Raw genomic sequence first — 16,804 nt, 5'->3', positions numbered from 1 at the left:
TTAAATATGTCATTTTGATGATCAAAGATGAGTTTTAAAGGATAACATTTTTGACTACAGGGGGACTTTAAAATGGTTACATTAATCATGTTTGTTTATATTTTTTTATTAAAATGGAAGTTATTTTCCTAAATGTAAACTTGACTGACTGCTTCATTTCCACTTTAATATAATGTAGTATTCCTGTGACTTTACAGCTGATTCAGCAGGCATTACTCTTCAGTTGTTTTATCAATGTTGAAAACAGTTGTGCTGCTTAATATTTTTGTGAAAACAGTAATAATTTTAAGGATTTTTTAAACCCAGCATTATAAGGGAATTTTAAATGGAAATCTCTTGTCACTTTAAATCAATTTAATTGGTCTTTGCTTAATAAAAATACCAGTTAATCTTTCTGCTCTGTGGCAGATCGAGCCTTTCGCCAGCCTGGTCAACACGGTGAAGTCCACAGTGCCTCGTCTGCTGCTGAACCGTGATCCAGTCGGGCCCTTTGAACGGAGGCCCCTGAGGAGGGCCGACTACATGGAGCTGGGAGATCTCTCCGATTCTGTCCGAAAGCTTGCCGAGATCCTGGGATGGCATACTGAGATCCAAGACCTGATGAACAGCCATGAAAATGGGCTTTGTTCATATACTGACCCCAGCAATAGCAGCGGTGAGAACAGTGACTCTTCAGAGACCGACAGCATGCACTAATGTCATCCACAGACAGGCTTTTATGTTTAAAATATCACAGAGTATGGCAGTGGACACCTGGCAAGGCTTCAAAACCCACAGTGATGTTTATGTATATCATTACATCTGAATGTTTTAGGATGTCATTATTCTTACCAGTAGTAACAGCCAGTTTGACTGTGTTTCTGGGCAGTCTTTTCCTGAAACGGATAAACAGCAGCCTTGTTTGACCAGACAGTGAAACTTGGCCGTGTTTCTGGTCGGATTAGACTCAATTTTTGTTGGGTTTAAAATGATTATCTGCGTAGTGTCTGCTGCTCATTTTGACTGAAAACCTGCATCTGGATTTCTTCTAAATTCTAGCACTTATTCATTACGGCTTTTCATAAAGAGTATAAGCAGAGAACTGTAATTACGTCACATCTGCACATCGTGATTCAAAGATACGGACCCGTTTAGAATGCGAAAATGTCTGCTTTTAGGTAAAAATAAATACATTTTTATCAGACCCTGAAATGTGGCACTTATTTTGTTAGTTTAGGACCACTAATTATCTCTGGACAGATAAAAGGTGCTATAAGGCTCCTTTTAGCATTCTACAAACTATATCCAAACCATAATCAAGATTTGAATCTTTATTTGGAAAGGTTGGTGGTGTGCAGTTAATGTGAAAAATTGGAAATGTACGGTTGTATATAAATGTGTATGTATGTCTATGTATTTGTTTGCTAGTTGTAAGTCATTTGGTATCCAGCGAGTCATGGTTTGGCCCCAGTGAGTGAACGGTGCTAAATTAGCATGGGAGGCATGACCTCCCAAGTGTGCAGTGCCCCCACTGTGTGTTTTCACAGGCACTGCAGCCTCCAAGCAGGAGCTCCAACCCTCCCAAAACTCTAATAAATGTCTTTGGTTAGCAACAAAGAACCCCAATATCCCGCTGTGTGTGTGTGGTTCTGCGTATGAGAACGGCTGTGGGCGCAATTTGATCTTGCACAGGGTCAGTGAAGTAGCTGGTAATTACCACACTGCTGTGATCATATCTGTTCATGTCCCTCAGGGATTTTGGCACCTTTTGAGATATATGGACAAAAGGCCAGAATGCCTATTAAATGTTTCAGTCCATCTCGTATCTTTATTCATATATGCAGGTTGCCATGTTTGTTTTGTTGAAGCCTGTTTACCAGCTGTCTTTTAAATCGGTGTTTCTGATTCATGGAATGGTGGTTTTGTTTAAAATGGGACTCAACAGTCAACTTGGCTCTCCAGTTGAATATGATTGATAGTAGTTAAAGCTTGCATTTGTTGTTCTTAACGTTCTCGCCATTTGTACTTCTGAATATTAAAATGCTGCTTTTTTTAATTTTTATTATATCCTGTTAATAAAAATTGCATCGTATGGTATTTAATAAATATATTCATGGCTTTGTCTCTTTTGTTTTGTTCATCTTATTTACATATATTCTGTTCAACTATGGAATATTCAGTTTTCGAATTTAAAGCAAATTTCACACTGGATTTGGATACAAATCGTTTTAGAGAAGCAACAGTTGGATTCAATATATTGAATACAACTATTGATCATGTAATCTCATTTTATTTATTTATTTTTTCTCTCCTAAAGCTCATATTTAATGTGATATAATCTTGCCGTAATCACACTAGGATTAGTGATGTTAAATTAGCATTTTTATATTCACAGCCAAAATTACAAAACATGTTTCTGCATGCAATAAGTGAATGACACTGCTAGTTTTGTTTTTAATTTATTGCAAATGATTGTCTGAAATGAAAATCAACAAAAAACCTATATGCAAAAATTGAAGGAAATTAAAAATTAACATTTTATAAAACCAAGCCCCTTCTGATTTTACAGTGGTTATAGCAGAGGAGTACTGGGCCTCGTGAAATACTCACAAGCTTTTAAATCAAAGATAGTAACCAGAAATCTTTAGAAAACCTGAATTTAATTACATCCTTTGTGTAAAACTTAACATTCCTTTAGAAAAAGAAAACGTCACCTCCAATAACATTGAAAGAAAAAAAAAAAACAATGTATATAGAAAATTGTGTAGCTAAAAGCAATATAGAACATTAGAAAAGACACTTGTTTAAAACTCCAGGCATAAGTGGTGGAAAAAAATTCAATGCACATCTTGCAAAAACTAAGTGCAAGACAAACAATTTCTTAGCATAACTGATCTCATGGCTTGTCTTGGCATATAACATTTCAAAAGACATTCAAGTATTTTGAAACGCCGTGGAACAGGTTTCTTCCATCTGTGAACCAGCAACAGCCACAGACTGTTTAATAAATACAAACCTAAATGAACAGCTTTACTTAAGGGTAAATGTCATAAAGCCTTTATACTTCATTATTGAAGACCAAGTGCATTTACTTGTGCACAGAGACACGTGAATATGTTGTGTAATTTCCTACTTAACAGATCCATCTTATACAGTCACTGATTATATCTGAAGTCCGGTGACAACCGTTTATCTATTTAAACATTTCTGCGTCCTCTCTCTCTGCTCACTCTATAGTTCACCATTCATGTCCCAATTAGAAAGACATGCCCTCGTGCAACAAAAGAACCTCAGTAGGAAATAACTGAACTATCCCCTGTGCAAGAGACAGTTGGTAAGACAGTGGTGGTCAGCCGGCAGCAGCGGTGCTTAGAGGGTTTGTCTGAGTGAACTAAACTTCTGCTAGTCTGAGTCGGAGTCGCTGCTGGGTGGAGGGCTGCATTCATGGATGGCTTCTCCTAGGGGTGCTAGAGTGCCATCCTTCATCACTCCCATCGGTCTGATCAGTTCCTTCCTGTTGAATAGAGCAGAACAGAGCTCAGGACTTTTGCATCCTACTTGTGCTTTGCATGTTCACGTCATCACATGCAAATAAGTGGATCGGGGGATACAACCGGCAGGAATGACCAACGTCAGTAGAAACTTCTATTACATTTACTTTGTACACAAAAGGAAAGAACAATTGATTTGTGTGTATCTCTATGCATAACATAATATACAATAACTATATATTATAGAATATATATTTTTTATAACTTTAAAATATATACACTTCAAAAGCCTTGGGTCAGTTAGAAATTTGGAAGAAATTCATACTTTTATTCAGCAAGGATGCATTCAAGTGATGGTAAAGACTTTTACATTGTTACAAAAATTCAATTAAAAAAAAAGTTATTTTGAACTTTCTTTTCATCAAAGAATCCAGAAAAAAAGTATCATGGTTCCCATGAAAATACGAAGCAGCACAACTGGTTTCAACATTCACAATAATAAGAAATGTTACTTGAGAAGCAAATCAGCATATTAGAAGGATTTCTGAAGGATCATGCGACACTGAAGACTGGAGTAATGGCTGCAGAAAATTCAGCTTTGCCATCACAGGAAAAAATTACATTTTAAATTAAATTAAAATAGAAAAAAAAAAAAAACTGCAGAGTTCGAAGGTCCAATAATTGTAAAAGTGGTATAAAATATGAAATGTGTGTAAAATATGCAAAAACTCCAGCAGCCATCATTTCCTTTCCAGATTTATTGTGCTCACGTCTTGCCGATTTCGTTTTTCAGGCCACTAATTTGTCACCACAATCCACCTGCTCTTTGAAAGAAACCCTTTGTACTGACCATTGTAGCTGAATTCAGTTCTGTCCCCTAAAGAGGCCTGTTGATGTGTAGAACATCTTTCTTTGCCATTACATCTGGCCATATAAGAGAATCACAACCCTAAACCCCCCAATCCCAGAGCGGCCCTCCACCCCCTCCACCACCACCCGACCCTGCAGTTTAATTACAGGATCAGTGCTCATTCTAATCTCTTCAAAGCCTCGGCAGCTCCTCCACGCTAATCCAATTATATCTGCACTGTGTGTCACCAGCACACCCCGAGAAGATTCATCAGAGAATTATCCAATCAAAGCACGGCCAAAGATGATTTATAAGAGCATTATCCAATCAAAGCCGCAGAAAGCTCATTTGCATTATGTCATTCACACACAGATAAACTTGGACATTTTGATTTATAAAGAGCTACTAAATGGTGTAACAACTTATAGCCTACATAAGTTTAGTCACACTTCATTTTAAGGTCCAATTCTCACTATTAACTACAACTTTTGCCTCAAACTCCTAATTTGCTGCTTATTAATAGTTAGTAAGGTAGCTGTTAAGTTTAGCTATTGGTAGGATTAGGGATATAGAATATGATCATGCAGAATATATGCTTTATAAGTATTAATAAACAGCTAATATGTTAATAATAGGCATGCTAATAAGCAACTAGTTAATAGTGAGAATTGGTCCCTATACTAAAGTGTTACCATAAGTTTTCCACAAAAAGACAAGGTAACACTAATAAGGGTGTAACAGCACATGTATTCATACTGAAAATATTCAGTACAGGACTTTCTTTTTAATACAGTGTTGGTTTAACGACTACACATCCAGAACTTAATTTGAAACTTCTAGTTTTATATATATTTATTTTAAAGAATCAATATTGATTCTTAAATCCAAAGTTCGAACTTCTAGTCTGTTTCAGTTGATGTGTCAGTAAAAATTCATTAGACATTATACAGTGCACCTCCTGTCCAATAATTGCTGTCAAGTATAAACATAATCATAATTAGATTTATAATTTCATGTAAAAACTGACTTGTGCAATTTATGCTTGCATACAATTATTTTGAGCGTTGATTACTACATCTAAAAAAAAAATAAAAAAAATAACAGAATTTAAAACCTTCAATATTATAATAGCATCCAAATAAGGGGGTTTCTTATATAGTTTACAGCATTAGCTGAGTGATTTTTTTTTTATGCTTTCCAGAAAATTGTAATTATATTTTAATTTACTTAAAGACAGAGCCACAATGGTACGTACCCTACTGTAATTTTTGTGTACTGTTACATCCCTAATTTCCAACTATCTTATCCCCGATATTCAGGCATGGACTGCATTACTGTCCACATAAGAACCCCTTGACGTCAAACGCACGTCATGACGAGTGTAAACAAGATATTAAGTTGACAAGAAGGAAACAAAGACGTTTCCTCTGCGTCCCTTGAAAACGCAAACCAGAATCCAAGACAATCTCTTATCTAATCAAATGCACATGCACTGATAAGCAACCTGAGCAATTGTGAGTTTACGTAGGGTTTTGTGTGTGTGTGTGTGTGTGTGTGTGTGTATGGGTAGAGAGTCAGTACTAATTGGACAGCAAGTCAAGCAGCAGACATAGGGAGGGACATTCCTCCATGGACATGTTGCGTCTCCCCAGCAGCCGTAGCGGGAAGCACCAGTTCCCTCCCTCTTCCACACAACACCTCCTTCAATCCTGATAAAAAGAATAGGAGGAAGACAGAAGGAACGAGGATCTATTCTCAAAGACAGGAATCTGCCTCTCTTGGGCACACGCTGCTCATTACGACTCAAACACCCTATGGATGGACAATGGTGCGTCCTCTTGTGTTTGCAAACTTATTAAACATCGCCCGGCAGCTAACGTACATACGCACACCCCTAATTGAGCCAGTGTCTCAAACCACTTCATGTCCGAGGACAATGTCTGGCACCCCGGCTGAATAAAACGGCAGCGTATGAAAGAGAACCACGTATATGTATTATAAAACCTCAGTGTATTATACAAAAGAGCCTGAGCCCACGACCCCACTGTGTGTGCCAATTAGCTGGTAATTAATGCAGCGAGGCTGCGGTGGCCGGTCGGTGTGCATTGACTCCTGTTGAATGCGGAAGGCCAGCTTTAAATGAGGCAGAGGACGACGGTAGAGGATTCTTGTTTTAATGAAGCGGTTGGTAAGGAGCGTGGATGGAGCAACGGCGCTACACCTCTCGCTAGTTTACCCCACCGGTTGTTTAGGAAAAGGTCAACATGAATGCGGCCCTGCACATATCGAGTCTCCAAGGAGGGTGATGAGAAAACAAGCACAATGCTTCTAGAGGACGGTGTCATCTATGAAGGCATTATGAACAGGCTCATACAAGATGATGAAAAACAGAAAGAGAAACTGACTGATAATAGTGAGCAAGAGTAAAAACACAATGCCCAGAATTTACACAATGAAAAAAAAAGCATGCATTAAAATAAAAATGGGTGACATCTTTTAACTTTAAATTTCTTATTTACATTTTAATTGCTGCTTAATGTTAAAGCATGTTGATAAAATATGTACACTGACCACTGAATAAGTGGAAATGGAAGTGTCAGACAATATCTGCATGTCTAAATTTTCAAATGAAAGGATTATGTCTGAATAAATCTTAGTTTTGTGCTTAAATTGGATCATTTAAAACAATGAAAGATTATGACAAAAAAAAGATCAGATTGCCAAGTTAACACAATAATATACAAAAACAAATATAAAATAAAAAATAAAATATAATTAAGAAAAATACAATTATGAAAATAAATTAACAACAACAACAACAACATGTTTGTGATAAAAAAAATGTGTTATATTTAACCATTTTTACTATTTTAATTAAAGAAATGTTTAATTGTGACAAAATAAAAACCCACCTTGATAATTCATCAATCATACTGACAAGCTTCTGAGCTTCATATTCCTTCTGCTCCTCTGTCATCTCATCCATAGGGTTTGGCATTGGGTGCTCTATGTGACCTGTGATGGGGTTAATACTGAAAAACACAAAACATTGTCACTATAATCTATGAATGAACAAAGAAATGCAGGAATGCAGAAGGAAAAACACGATACTATGCAAAATTATTAAATGTATTACCTATATTAAGAAAACAAGAACAGCAATTATGCATACATATAAGGGCACTTACAATGGTTTGGCTGATTTGTACTCCTCAGTGTCAGAGTCTTCATCAGATGAGTACTGTGTCTCTCCTCTGCCTCCGGCCAGCAACCCTCGTGCCATCAACAGTCCCGCAGCATTACCATAACCAGTGTACTTCAACAGATTATCCACTGCATCACATGATCAACAGGAGAAAATGATGTGCAAAAAATAATTAATTAGCTTATTCAATATTAATTCTTGTATTTTGTTAAACTGCGAAAATTCAAACCAATGCCAACAAAAATGCCTTTCAAAACAGTTTTACAAACTTTTAGAAATATTAAACACAAGCAGAACTCTCACCGCTCTCCTTGCAGAGCACAAAGAGAAACTCAGCGGCCCCCTGTTTCACTGCCATATCTATATGCGTCATGAGACGCACCAGTTTGTTTCGAACTGTGCAGCCGATTTCCGGCCTTTCCTTCACATCCTTCAGGGGAGGCAGCACCTGTACAACAGCAAACAAAAAGAAAACTTTTAATCAGCAAATAAAGAATGAACATTTACTCCCCCCTCAGGCCATCCAAGAGTTTGTTTTTTCATTGGAAAAGATTTGGAGAAATTTAACATTACATCACTTGCTCACCAATGGATCCTCTGCAGTGAATGGGTGCCGTCAGAATGAGAGTCCAAACAGCTGATAAAAACCATCACAATAATACACAACTAATCAACACGCCTCCAGTTCATCAATTAAAGACCTTGTAAAGTGAAAAGCTGTGCATTTGTAAGAAAAAAAATCCATCAAGACATTTTTAACTTCAAACCATTGCTTCCAGTTAAAATAGGAGTCTTCTATTCATAATATTATTCTCTCCAGTGCAAAAGTAATCTAATCTGAATCAGGAAAGAAATATGCACAGATCATGCACTGTTTACAAGTGAAATCAGTCCAAAAGAGTTCTAAACAAATATGTTAGTGGAGTTTGATGTGAGAGGACAACACGTGCAAGTGTTATTATGGATTATGGACTTGTATTTTGTCCAGAAGTGACCTTAATAATGGATTTGTTTCTTACAAATAAACAGCTTTTCACTTCACAAGGATTACTTGTGGATTATTGTGACGTTTTATCAGATGTTTGGTCTCTCATTCTGTGGGCACCCATTCACTGCAGAGGATCCATTTCTCCAAATCTTTTCAGATGAAGAAACAAACTCATCTACATCCTGGATGGCCTGAGGGTGAGTAAATTGTCAGCATTTTATTTATTTTTGGGTGAACTATTTCTTTAACTTAATATCTAAAGCACTGAAGAAGCAACATCAAAGCCTCATTTTAGAGAGCAGTAAATTACACTGAGCATGGACTCAACCCTGCACCTGGGTCTTGAGGTATCTGCGGATCTCCCTGTGGTATCTAGAGCTCTCTGTCATCAGACTCAGCACAGGTGTCAAGCCTTCTTTATAGTTGGTCCCCTGAGTGGATAAATACACACAAAGAATGAACAAATGAAACAAGTGGAACGGCTGAGCAACAGCTTGTGGGTGTTCATCTGAAGTGCAATACCTTGTCTATCCTCTTTTCCATAAAATCTAGAAGTATCTGCACTACGTCCATGTTCTTCCCACCATACTCTTCCATCCCACCTTGGACAGGGATGTCTATCAGAACATCCAGGCATCGCACGGGAAGGTTACTCAGGAGATTTATGGTATGACTAGAAGAAATGACAAATGATAAAGATTCAGCACACAATGCATGATGAGAACATAGTACGCAACTCCTGGAATAACTCCTGGCCTTCGAGTACAACGTAGCCCTTAGAAAATGATACTGTCTGATAACCAATATGCAGAACCTATTTTAATTAATTCAATAAATTCCTCATATTTTGGCTTTATGAAATAACTTCATGATCATTACAGTACGTCAATGAAATCACAATATGCAATAATAATAACTATTACTATTACATATATATGTGCAATAATAATAACTATTATTTTAATTTATGTAAACAACATTTTAATAATTGTTATTATGATTATTATGATTATTCTGTTATTATTTAACTACTATTTAAATAACGTTATCAACCATTTAGATCAAAAAAGTTGCAATAATAATTATTTTCTATAAATATTAGCCTATTATATAAATTATTATAAAATACTTCAGAGTTCAGTAGTTTTATAGTGATATTTCTTTATTTGTTTATTTTTATAATTTGATAAATAAAAATAAAATAAACAATAAGAATAAAAAATAATACAAATTTAAATTTGTGTGTTTCCCCAATGTGTTCTTCCTGTGTGTGTGTGTGTGTGTGTGTGTGTGTGAGCTTTTAATGAAATAATGCACATAGTTTCATGGCCATTAAAAATATTTATGGCCAGTAAATTTTCTCAAGTCACCAGCCATTAGCAGGTGTTGCAAAAAGAATGACAATACATTAAATAAGTTACTTAACCTGTGAATATCATTGTTGCGGTTCTTGTCTCACAAACCCATCAAACTGTCCCAAATGGAAATACCAAATAACCAATTGAATATCCATAATATATACGGTGTGTGTGTGTGTATATATATATATATATATATATATATATATATATTATTTATTTATTTGTCAAACTGATTATTGGTCTGTCAGTAGTATTCCCATGTGCATAAATCCAATTTAGTGTCTGGCTGTATCATAAAAACAAACTACGTCTCACAATGAGGCACCTCATGGAAATTAATAGTAAATATTTGTATGCTACTTTCATTTGTTCATTTTATAATCCCCACTGACGCACAAGAACATTCAGCACACTCATGTCACATTCTAGAAATGTGATGTCGACAGACAAACATGAGAAGGCATTCTGAAAACACTGCGAGGTGGGGGGACCTTCAGTCTGTGGGCATTATTTCAATAACAAAGACACATCTACTGACCAGGACTGGTTCAGCACATTCAGCGCACTTTGTTAAAGGGGGAGCATGGAGTTAGTCATTTCAGAGTGCTGTAGAATGCATTGAGAGAGGGTAGCATTCCAAACGTTTGAAAGGGCTGGTGACGGCACCACTGCGGACACAATGAGTCAAGCCCAAATAAACGGGTGGGAGTTTCAGAATGCGTTGAGCTGTCTCGATGGGGCAAAGAGGTGTGTCATTAATCACTTGGAGAAGACATCTCATCATTCACATTCACCGCACTTGCATTTCTTTTGCTTTCTGGCTCACTGGAATACAGGTTTTGAGGCCAATATAATAGACACAGGGCTAGTATACAGAGTGAACTGAATTCAGCTGTCGATCTTCTAGTGTGGAAGTACCTGTGAGCCTCCTCTGTTTTAGCTTCAGTGTGCGTCTTGAGCATTAGGAGATGTCTCATGATGCCTGCAATCAGCCGAAGCTGGTGGTCATTGTCCTATCAAAATAAAGGAAAAATTGTGTGAGTGTTAAACCAAAAGGCTTTTTCACAACAATAGCAGTAGAGAAAGAGTCTGATGCTGATGTTTGGGCTTCATTTACAAATAAACGACCTGAGAGCTTGGAGCCAATTGAGAGATTTAGGGACTGAGAGAACCACTGGCTTGAGAAAAGAAAGTGCATCTTGCGTCAAGGTGATCCCGACCATACCGAAACCAACAAAAGGTCAGGCAATTGAGACACACTTATCCTTACTTCAATGATCATTCAAAGGGCTGAGAACACAGGAATGCACCGATGTTTTTTTGTCTATTTGATGAAATGGTGGGGGTAGGAGCTTTTAGCATTTAAAACTAGATTTTTACATTTTCTCAAGAAAATGTGAGTGGTTCTTGGCCATACAAAACACCCGGCCACATATCTATTTCTAGATAGGTTTTGAGCCCTTCCTTCTATGTAAATCAGCGGTCCCACATCCACCTAATTCCATACTAGATAGTATGTCAAATGCAGTACATAAAATGAGCATTATGCATTATGCATAGATACTTTTATAAAATAGTTGGCAAAACAATATCCTGATGAACTACTACTTTGGCCGAGATTCTGAATTATGCATCTGTAATTGACCATAAAATGAGGTCATGAGACAGAAGTCGTCAAATGGTGGGGAAAAATTACAGAGAGCAGCAACATGGTTGACATTCTAGATTGCATGATTTTATATCTGTTTGGCTGTACTCAAGTATGCACACCTGCATACCTTTAGAAGATTTTTAATTAATGGTTGAAAAGTAAGTTCTCCAACAAATGCAGTACATACTCTGACAATACGCAAATTAACTGCATGGGATTTTTTTGTTTAATCAACCAGGTAAAATCCAAACAGCAAACCTCTCCATCGAAAAGCCAAAGGACTTGAGGTATAATCAAAGTACCTTCCTTTTCAAGGAAAGTAAAACTAATATGCCAGCAAGTTAAAAAAGGCAGCGGGAGTAACGCAATGACTTTACCAATTAGCAATTGGCACTTTTATTTAGAATGCAGAACGTATCACTTTATTATTCTTTGCACATTCACCTATCCATTTTAATATGAGTGAACTGTCTTACAGCCTTTGGTATAATTCAGGCATCATGATCTTACAAATTATTAGGTGGCGAAAATTAATACTTAAGTATGAGCAGCAATGGTAATAGTGATGCTTGCTTTAATAGGTAGCCCCACAAATGAAGCCATAACCCATGCAAGCATTCTTTAAAAATTTACAAAGCACTTCAGAAACATTTTAAACACATTATAACAAATAGGCTAACACACTGCTGAATATCACAATAGGGAGATCAGCTTTAAACTAAACCTAGACATCGTGGATGTCAAAAAAGTGGTCAAAATGATGCAGAGACACGAGATTCTTGCCAAAGCAGAAGAAAATGAGGCAAAAAGATCATTGGAGAAATTATTAATGCCAATGAACCTATGACCTATTTAAAAGAAAGAAACCCTCTCTGTCTTCCTTCACTCTAATGGGGGGTAAAAGCACCGGCTCCACTCAGCAGCATCAATTATTCAACAGCAGTATAACAGGAAACTGAAGCCCTGCAATATCCTATTCTGTTTTTTAGTGTGAGATACACATGCAATACAGATCTTTTCAAATGTACAGTGCCTATAAAAAGTATTCACACCCCTTCATTTCTCTCACATTTTGTTATGTTGCTGCCTTGTTAAACTGCTTTAAATTGCTTTTTTTCCTCATCAATCTACACTCCATACACCATAATGGCAAAGCAAAAAACAGGTTTTAAACATCTTTGCAAATTTATTAAAAATAAAAAACTTAAATGATTCCATTGCATAAGTAATCATGTCTGGGACAGCTGAAATTTATCTCAGGAGCATTCATATTGCTTGTAGCTGTTACTACACTTTGAGTGAAGTTAACCTGTGGCAAATTCAATTGAATGGGTATGATTTGGAAAGGTACACACACATCTTAATAAAAGGTCTAACAGCTGATAATGCATATCAGAGCAAAAACCAAGCCCTGAGGTCAAAAGAACTGCCTGTATCGAGGCACAGATCTGGGGAAGAGTTCAGAAAAAAATTCTGCTTCACTGAAGGTTCACAGAAGCATGTAGTCTCGGTTTCCCTCAATAGAAGAAGTTTAAAACAACCAGGACTCTTCTTAGAGCTGGCCAATTGATGGAGAAGGGCTTTGGTTAGACTGGTGGTGACCAAGAAGCTGATGGTCACTCTAGTTAAGCTCCATGACCATATGGGGAGATAGGAGAAACCTACAGAAGGACAAACATCACTGCAACACTCCACCGATCTGGGCTTTATGGCGGTGTGGCCAAACTCAATCCTCTCCTCAGTGAAGACACATGAAGACACACTTGGAATTTGCAAAACAGCACCTAAAGGACCCTCGGACTCTGAAAAACAAGATTCTGTGGTCTGATGAACCTCAATTCTAAGCATCATGTTTGAAGGAAACCAGCTCTGCTCATCACCTGCAGAGTACCATACAAAAGTAAAGTGTGCTGGTAGCAGCCTCATGCTGTGGGGCTGTTTTTCAGTGGCAGGGAATGAGGAACTCATCAGAGTTGAAGCTCAATGCACCAAAATATAGAGATAGCCTTAATGAAAAACCAGTCCAGAGCATTCAGAACCTCAGACTGGGCAGAAGGTTCATCTTCCAACAGGACAATGACCCTAAGCACACAGCAAGAGTGGTTTATAGACAACTCTGTGAATGTCCTTGAGTGGCCCAGCCACAGTCTGGGATTGAACCCAATTAAATATTTCTGAAGAAACCTGAAAATGTGCATCTGTCCCCATCCAACCTGACAGAGCTTGAGAGGTGAAGAGTTAAGGAGATTAATGGCAGATAACTGCCGAATTCTGATGAGCAAAGCTTGTCGTATCATACCCAAAAAGACTTGAGGCTGTAAAGGTGCTTCAGCTAAGTACTGAGTTATGAATACTTATGCAATGTGCTTATTTCAGTTTTTTTTTATAAATTTACGAAGTTGTGACAATTCTGTTTTTGCTTTGTCAATATGGTGTATGGAGTGTAGATTGATGTGGAAAAAAAGTAATTCAAAGCAGTTTAACATAAGGCTGCAACATAACATGAAAAAAATTAAGGGGTATGAATACTTTTTATTATAGGCACTGTATTAACTGGATTGTTCACCCAAAAATTCTGTCATCATTTACTCACCCTCATGTTGTTCCAAACCTGTATGACTTTATTTCTTCTGCTGAACATAAGAGACGTTATTTTTAAAGAACGTTAGTAAGCAGTTGACAGTAGCCATTGACTTCCATAGTATGGTAAAAAATACTATGCAAGTCAAAGGCTACCCTGAACAAAACATCTTCAGAAGAAAGAAACTCATACAGGTTTGGAACAACATGAGGGTGAGTAAATAATGACAATTTAAATTTTTGAGTGAGGGCTTTCCTTAGGTTAATTTCTATGTACTGCACAGGACAAGTAGATGTAAATTCATCTATCAGTTTTGTAAAAAGCACAGTGAAATAGATATAAAAATGTTGTTTTGCTGTTCTACAAATATTGTTACTCTCACCTCATCACTGGAATCAGACATAGTGATGTTAAACAGAGCTTTAAGGGCTTCCATGGCAAGCTCATTGTTTTCTAAAGAAATGGGCAGGGCTTCTGGTTTAGGGGGCGCGGCCTCATAAGGCCCCACCCAAAGGACGTCAAGGGTGCGTTCCAGTATGTCAGTGAGCAGCCTCACTGCACCCGCCTCCTTCTGAAGCATGCCACGCACATCCGTCCGCAGGGCGGAAAGCAGAAACAGCAGCCGGAGGGAGAACAGGCCCACCTCATGATGGGACGAGCTGACCGAATGCAAGCGGGCACACAGGCCCTCTGCCAACTTCACATCAGCGCCTACCTGCTGTGCCGGTACACTGTTAAACACTACATTGCACAGGCACTTGAGGGCCTCCACTACAACCCTCTCCTCCTCTGCTGACTGTGCCTCCTCTAGTGTCTCTCCGTCGTGTCCTGCCACAAGGATCCGGGCCAGTCCTGCTAGAGTGAGGATGCCCTCTTTGGTGGCTACTGGTCCAAGTACACGCTTGTCTCTGGACAGGATGCGCAGGGTCTCCAGGCAAGTGCTTTGGCAAAGTGGATGATCTGACCGACGGAGGACTGTAAGAAGATCCTGACTCAATTTCTGCAGAAGGGACCAAAAAAGCACAAGAGGTCATTGATTGTTTTAAATAAAACAAGGTACTGAAATGACAAGGAACATACCAAATTGAGATCGTTTTGAAATACAAAACAAAACAAACCATAAATCTGTTACTCACAATTCGTGCATCCTCCTCTTTGTGGTCAAAGGCAAAAGTGTGGCTGTTCTGAAATGAAATGTCAACATGACATGAGACAATATAAATCTGAGATAAACAGATCCCACGCTTGGATCCGTCTCAAACCATAAATAAGCCTGGTCTAAGCTGGTCGATCATCTATGATGTTCCATAAACCATCTGGAAATGGAAAACCATTACAGGCAAAATCATTGTTTTCATGCAGTGGTCAATTTCTGGCTTTCTTTTTTTTTTTGCTTCCTTGTCTGCTTTCAGAATACTAAAAAAGAAAACATCCAAGATACACATTTACTGTAACTGTTTACATTATCTATTATATTTTTTAATATTATATTATTTTTATTATATATAATTTTTTTTTTTTCATGCACTGACTCAGAATTCACCACTTCAATAGCAATTACATACACAACATTTGTGACCCTGGACCACAAAACCAGTCTTAAGTCGCTGGGGTATATTTGTAGCAATAGCCAAAAATACATTGTATGGGTCAAAATTATTGATTTTTCTTTTATGCCAAAAATCATTAGGACATTAAGTAAAGATCATGTTCCGTGAATATATTTTGTAAATTTCCTACTGTAAATATATTAAAACTTAATTTTTGATTAGTAATATGCATTGCTAAGAACTTCATTTGCACAACTTTAAAGGTGATTTTTTCAATATTTTGATTTTTTTTGCACCCTCAGATTCCAGATTTTCAAATAGTTGTATCTCGGCCAAAAATTTGATGTATAAATCTCAATTTCAAAATATTGACCCTTATGACTGGTTTTGTGGTCCAGGGTCACATTTTGCTCTGATATTTTATACAGAGAGGTTTTTAATATACAATTATCCTGATTTATAACATTTCATCCCTAAAACATTTTTTTTTCTTTTTCTAGCTGTTGACAGTATTATCTGATGTATGGAGTGATAAAAAGATATATCATAAATATCTGTAAAAGCCTTTGACAAAATGAAACAATTTTATATCTGGATTTATCCAATACTCAGATCTGTGCTCTGGAAATGCACGCAAATTAGTTTATAGATAATGCCTTGTTTGCATATTTAAACATGACATTTTAGCAAAGCTGTAATATTTTTGATATTGTTAATGTAAGTAATCATCTCGACATGGCAATATTTTTCCCAAATTCTATCCTATTAACATGTGGTACTTTCCTTAAAGGGGTCATATGATTTAAATTTTTCCTTTCTCTTTGGAGTGTTACAAGCTCTTGGTGCATAAAGAAGATCTGTAAAGTTGCAAAGACTAAAGTCTCAAATCCAAAGAGATATTCTTTATAAAAGTTAAGAGTCAGCCACACCTACCTAAAACGGCTCGTTCTAACACGCCCCCACATATCTACATCACTATGTGGAAAGATTTGCATAACGTCACCCAAATGTTCACGCAAAGAAAGAAAGCGTAACTTTTATTCTCGCTGTAGTATTGATGCCGCCGCCATGTTGTGAAGACGCTGTGTGCTTCATTGTGAAAGCGAAACTACTTTGTTTGATCTTCCAAAAGAGGACGATATCTGCTT

General features: G+C 37.3%; 2 protein-coding genes across 3 annotated transcripts in view; one reads left to right on the top strand and one right to left on the bottom strand.

Moving 5' to 3' along the window:
- The window catches only part of LOC107749280 (NAD-dependent protein deacetylase sirtuin-3-like), a 12,161-nt gene extending 10,078 nt beyond the window's left edge, over positions 1–2,083 (top strand). The window contains exon 7 of the mRNA XM_016564377.1: positions 409–2,083. Coding sequence (XP_016419863.1) covers positions 409–696 — 288 coding nt within the window. The 3' untranslated portion in view covers positions 697–2,083. The remainder of the gene's footprint in view (positions 1–408) is intronic.
- Positions 2,084–2,681: 598 nt separating this feature from the next.
- LOC107749279 (synembryn-B) overlaps positions 2,682–16,804 on the bottom strand; it is a 15,774-nt gene continuing 1,651 nt past the window's right edge. The window contains exons 2-10 of one of the 2 annotated variants that reach the window (XM_016564374.1): positions 15,243–15,290; positions 14,489–15,106; positions 10,793–10,887; positions 9,036–9,186; positions 8,849–8,944; positions 7,829–7,973; positions 7,509–7,653; positions 7,233–7,352; positions 2,682–3,493 (exon numbers count right to left, since the gene is read on the bottom strand). In XM_016564374.1, the coding sequence (XP_016419860.1) occupies positions 3,382–3,493; positions 7,233–7,352; positions 7,509–7,653; positions 7,829–7,973; positions 8,849–8,944; positions 9,036–9,186; positions 10,793–10,887; positions 14,489–15,106; positions 15,243–15,290 (1,530 nt within the window). In that variant the 3' untranslated portion in view covers positions 2,682–3,381. Of the gene's footprint in view, positions 3,494–5,561; positions 6,666–7,232; positions 7,353–7,508; positions 7,654–7,828; positions 7,974–8,848; positions 8,945–9,035; positions 9,187–10,792; positions 10,888–14,488; positions 15,107–15,242; positions 15,291–16,804 lie in introns of those variants that run through there. The other variant, XM_016564375.1, reaches the window with a different exon arrangement.

Source organism: Sinocyclocheilus rhinocerous, unplaced genomic scaffold, assembly GCF_001515625.1.
Source record: "Sinocyclocheilus rhinocerous isolate Xijiao unplaced genomic scaffold, SAMN03320098_v1.1 scaffold1311, whole genome shotgun sequence".
NCBI classification, from domain to species: Eukaryota; Metazoa; Chordata; class Actinopteri; order Cypriniformes; family Cyprinidae; genus Sinocyclocheilus; species Sinocyclocheilus rhinocerous.
This window is presented reverse-complemented; position numbering and strand designations above follow the sequence as displayed.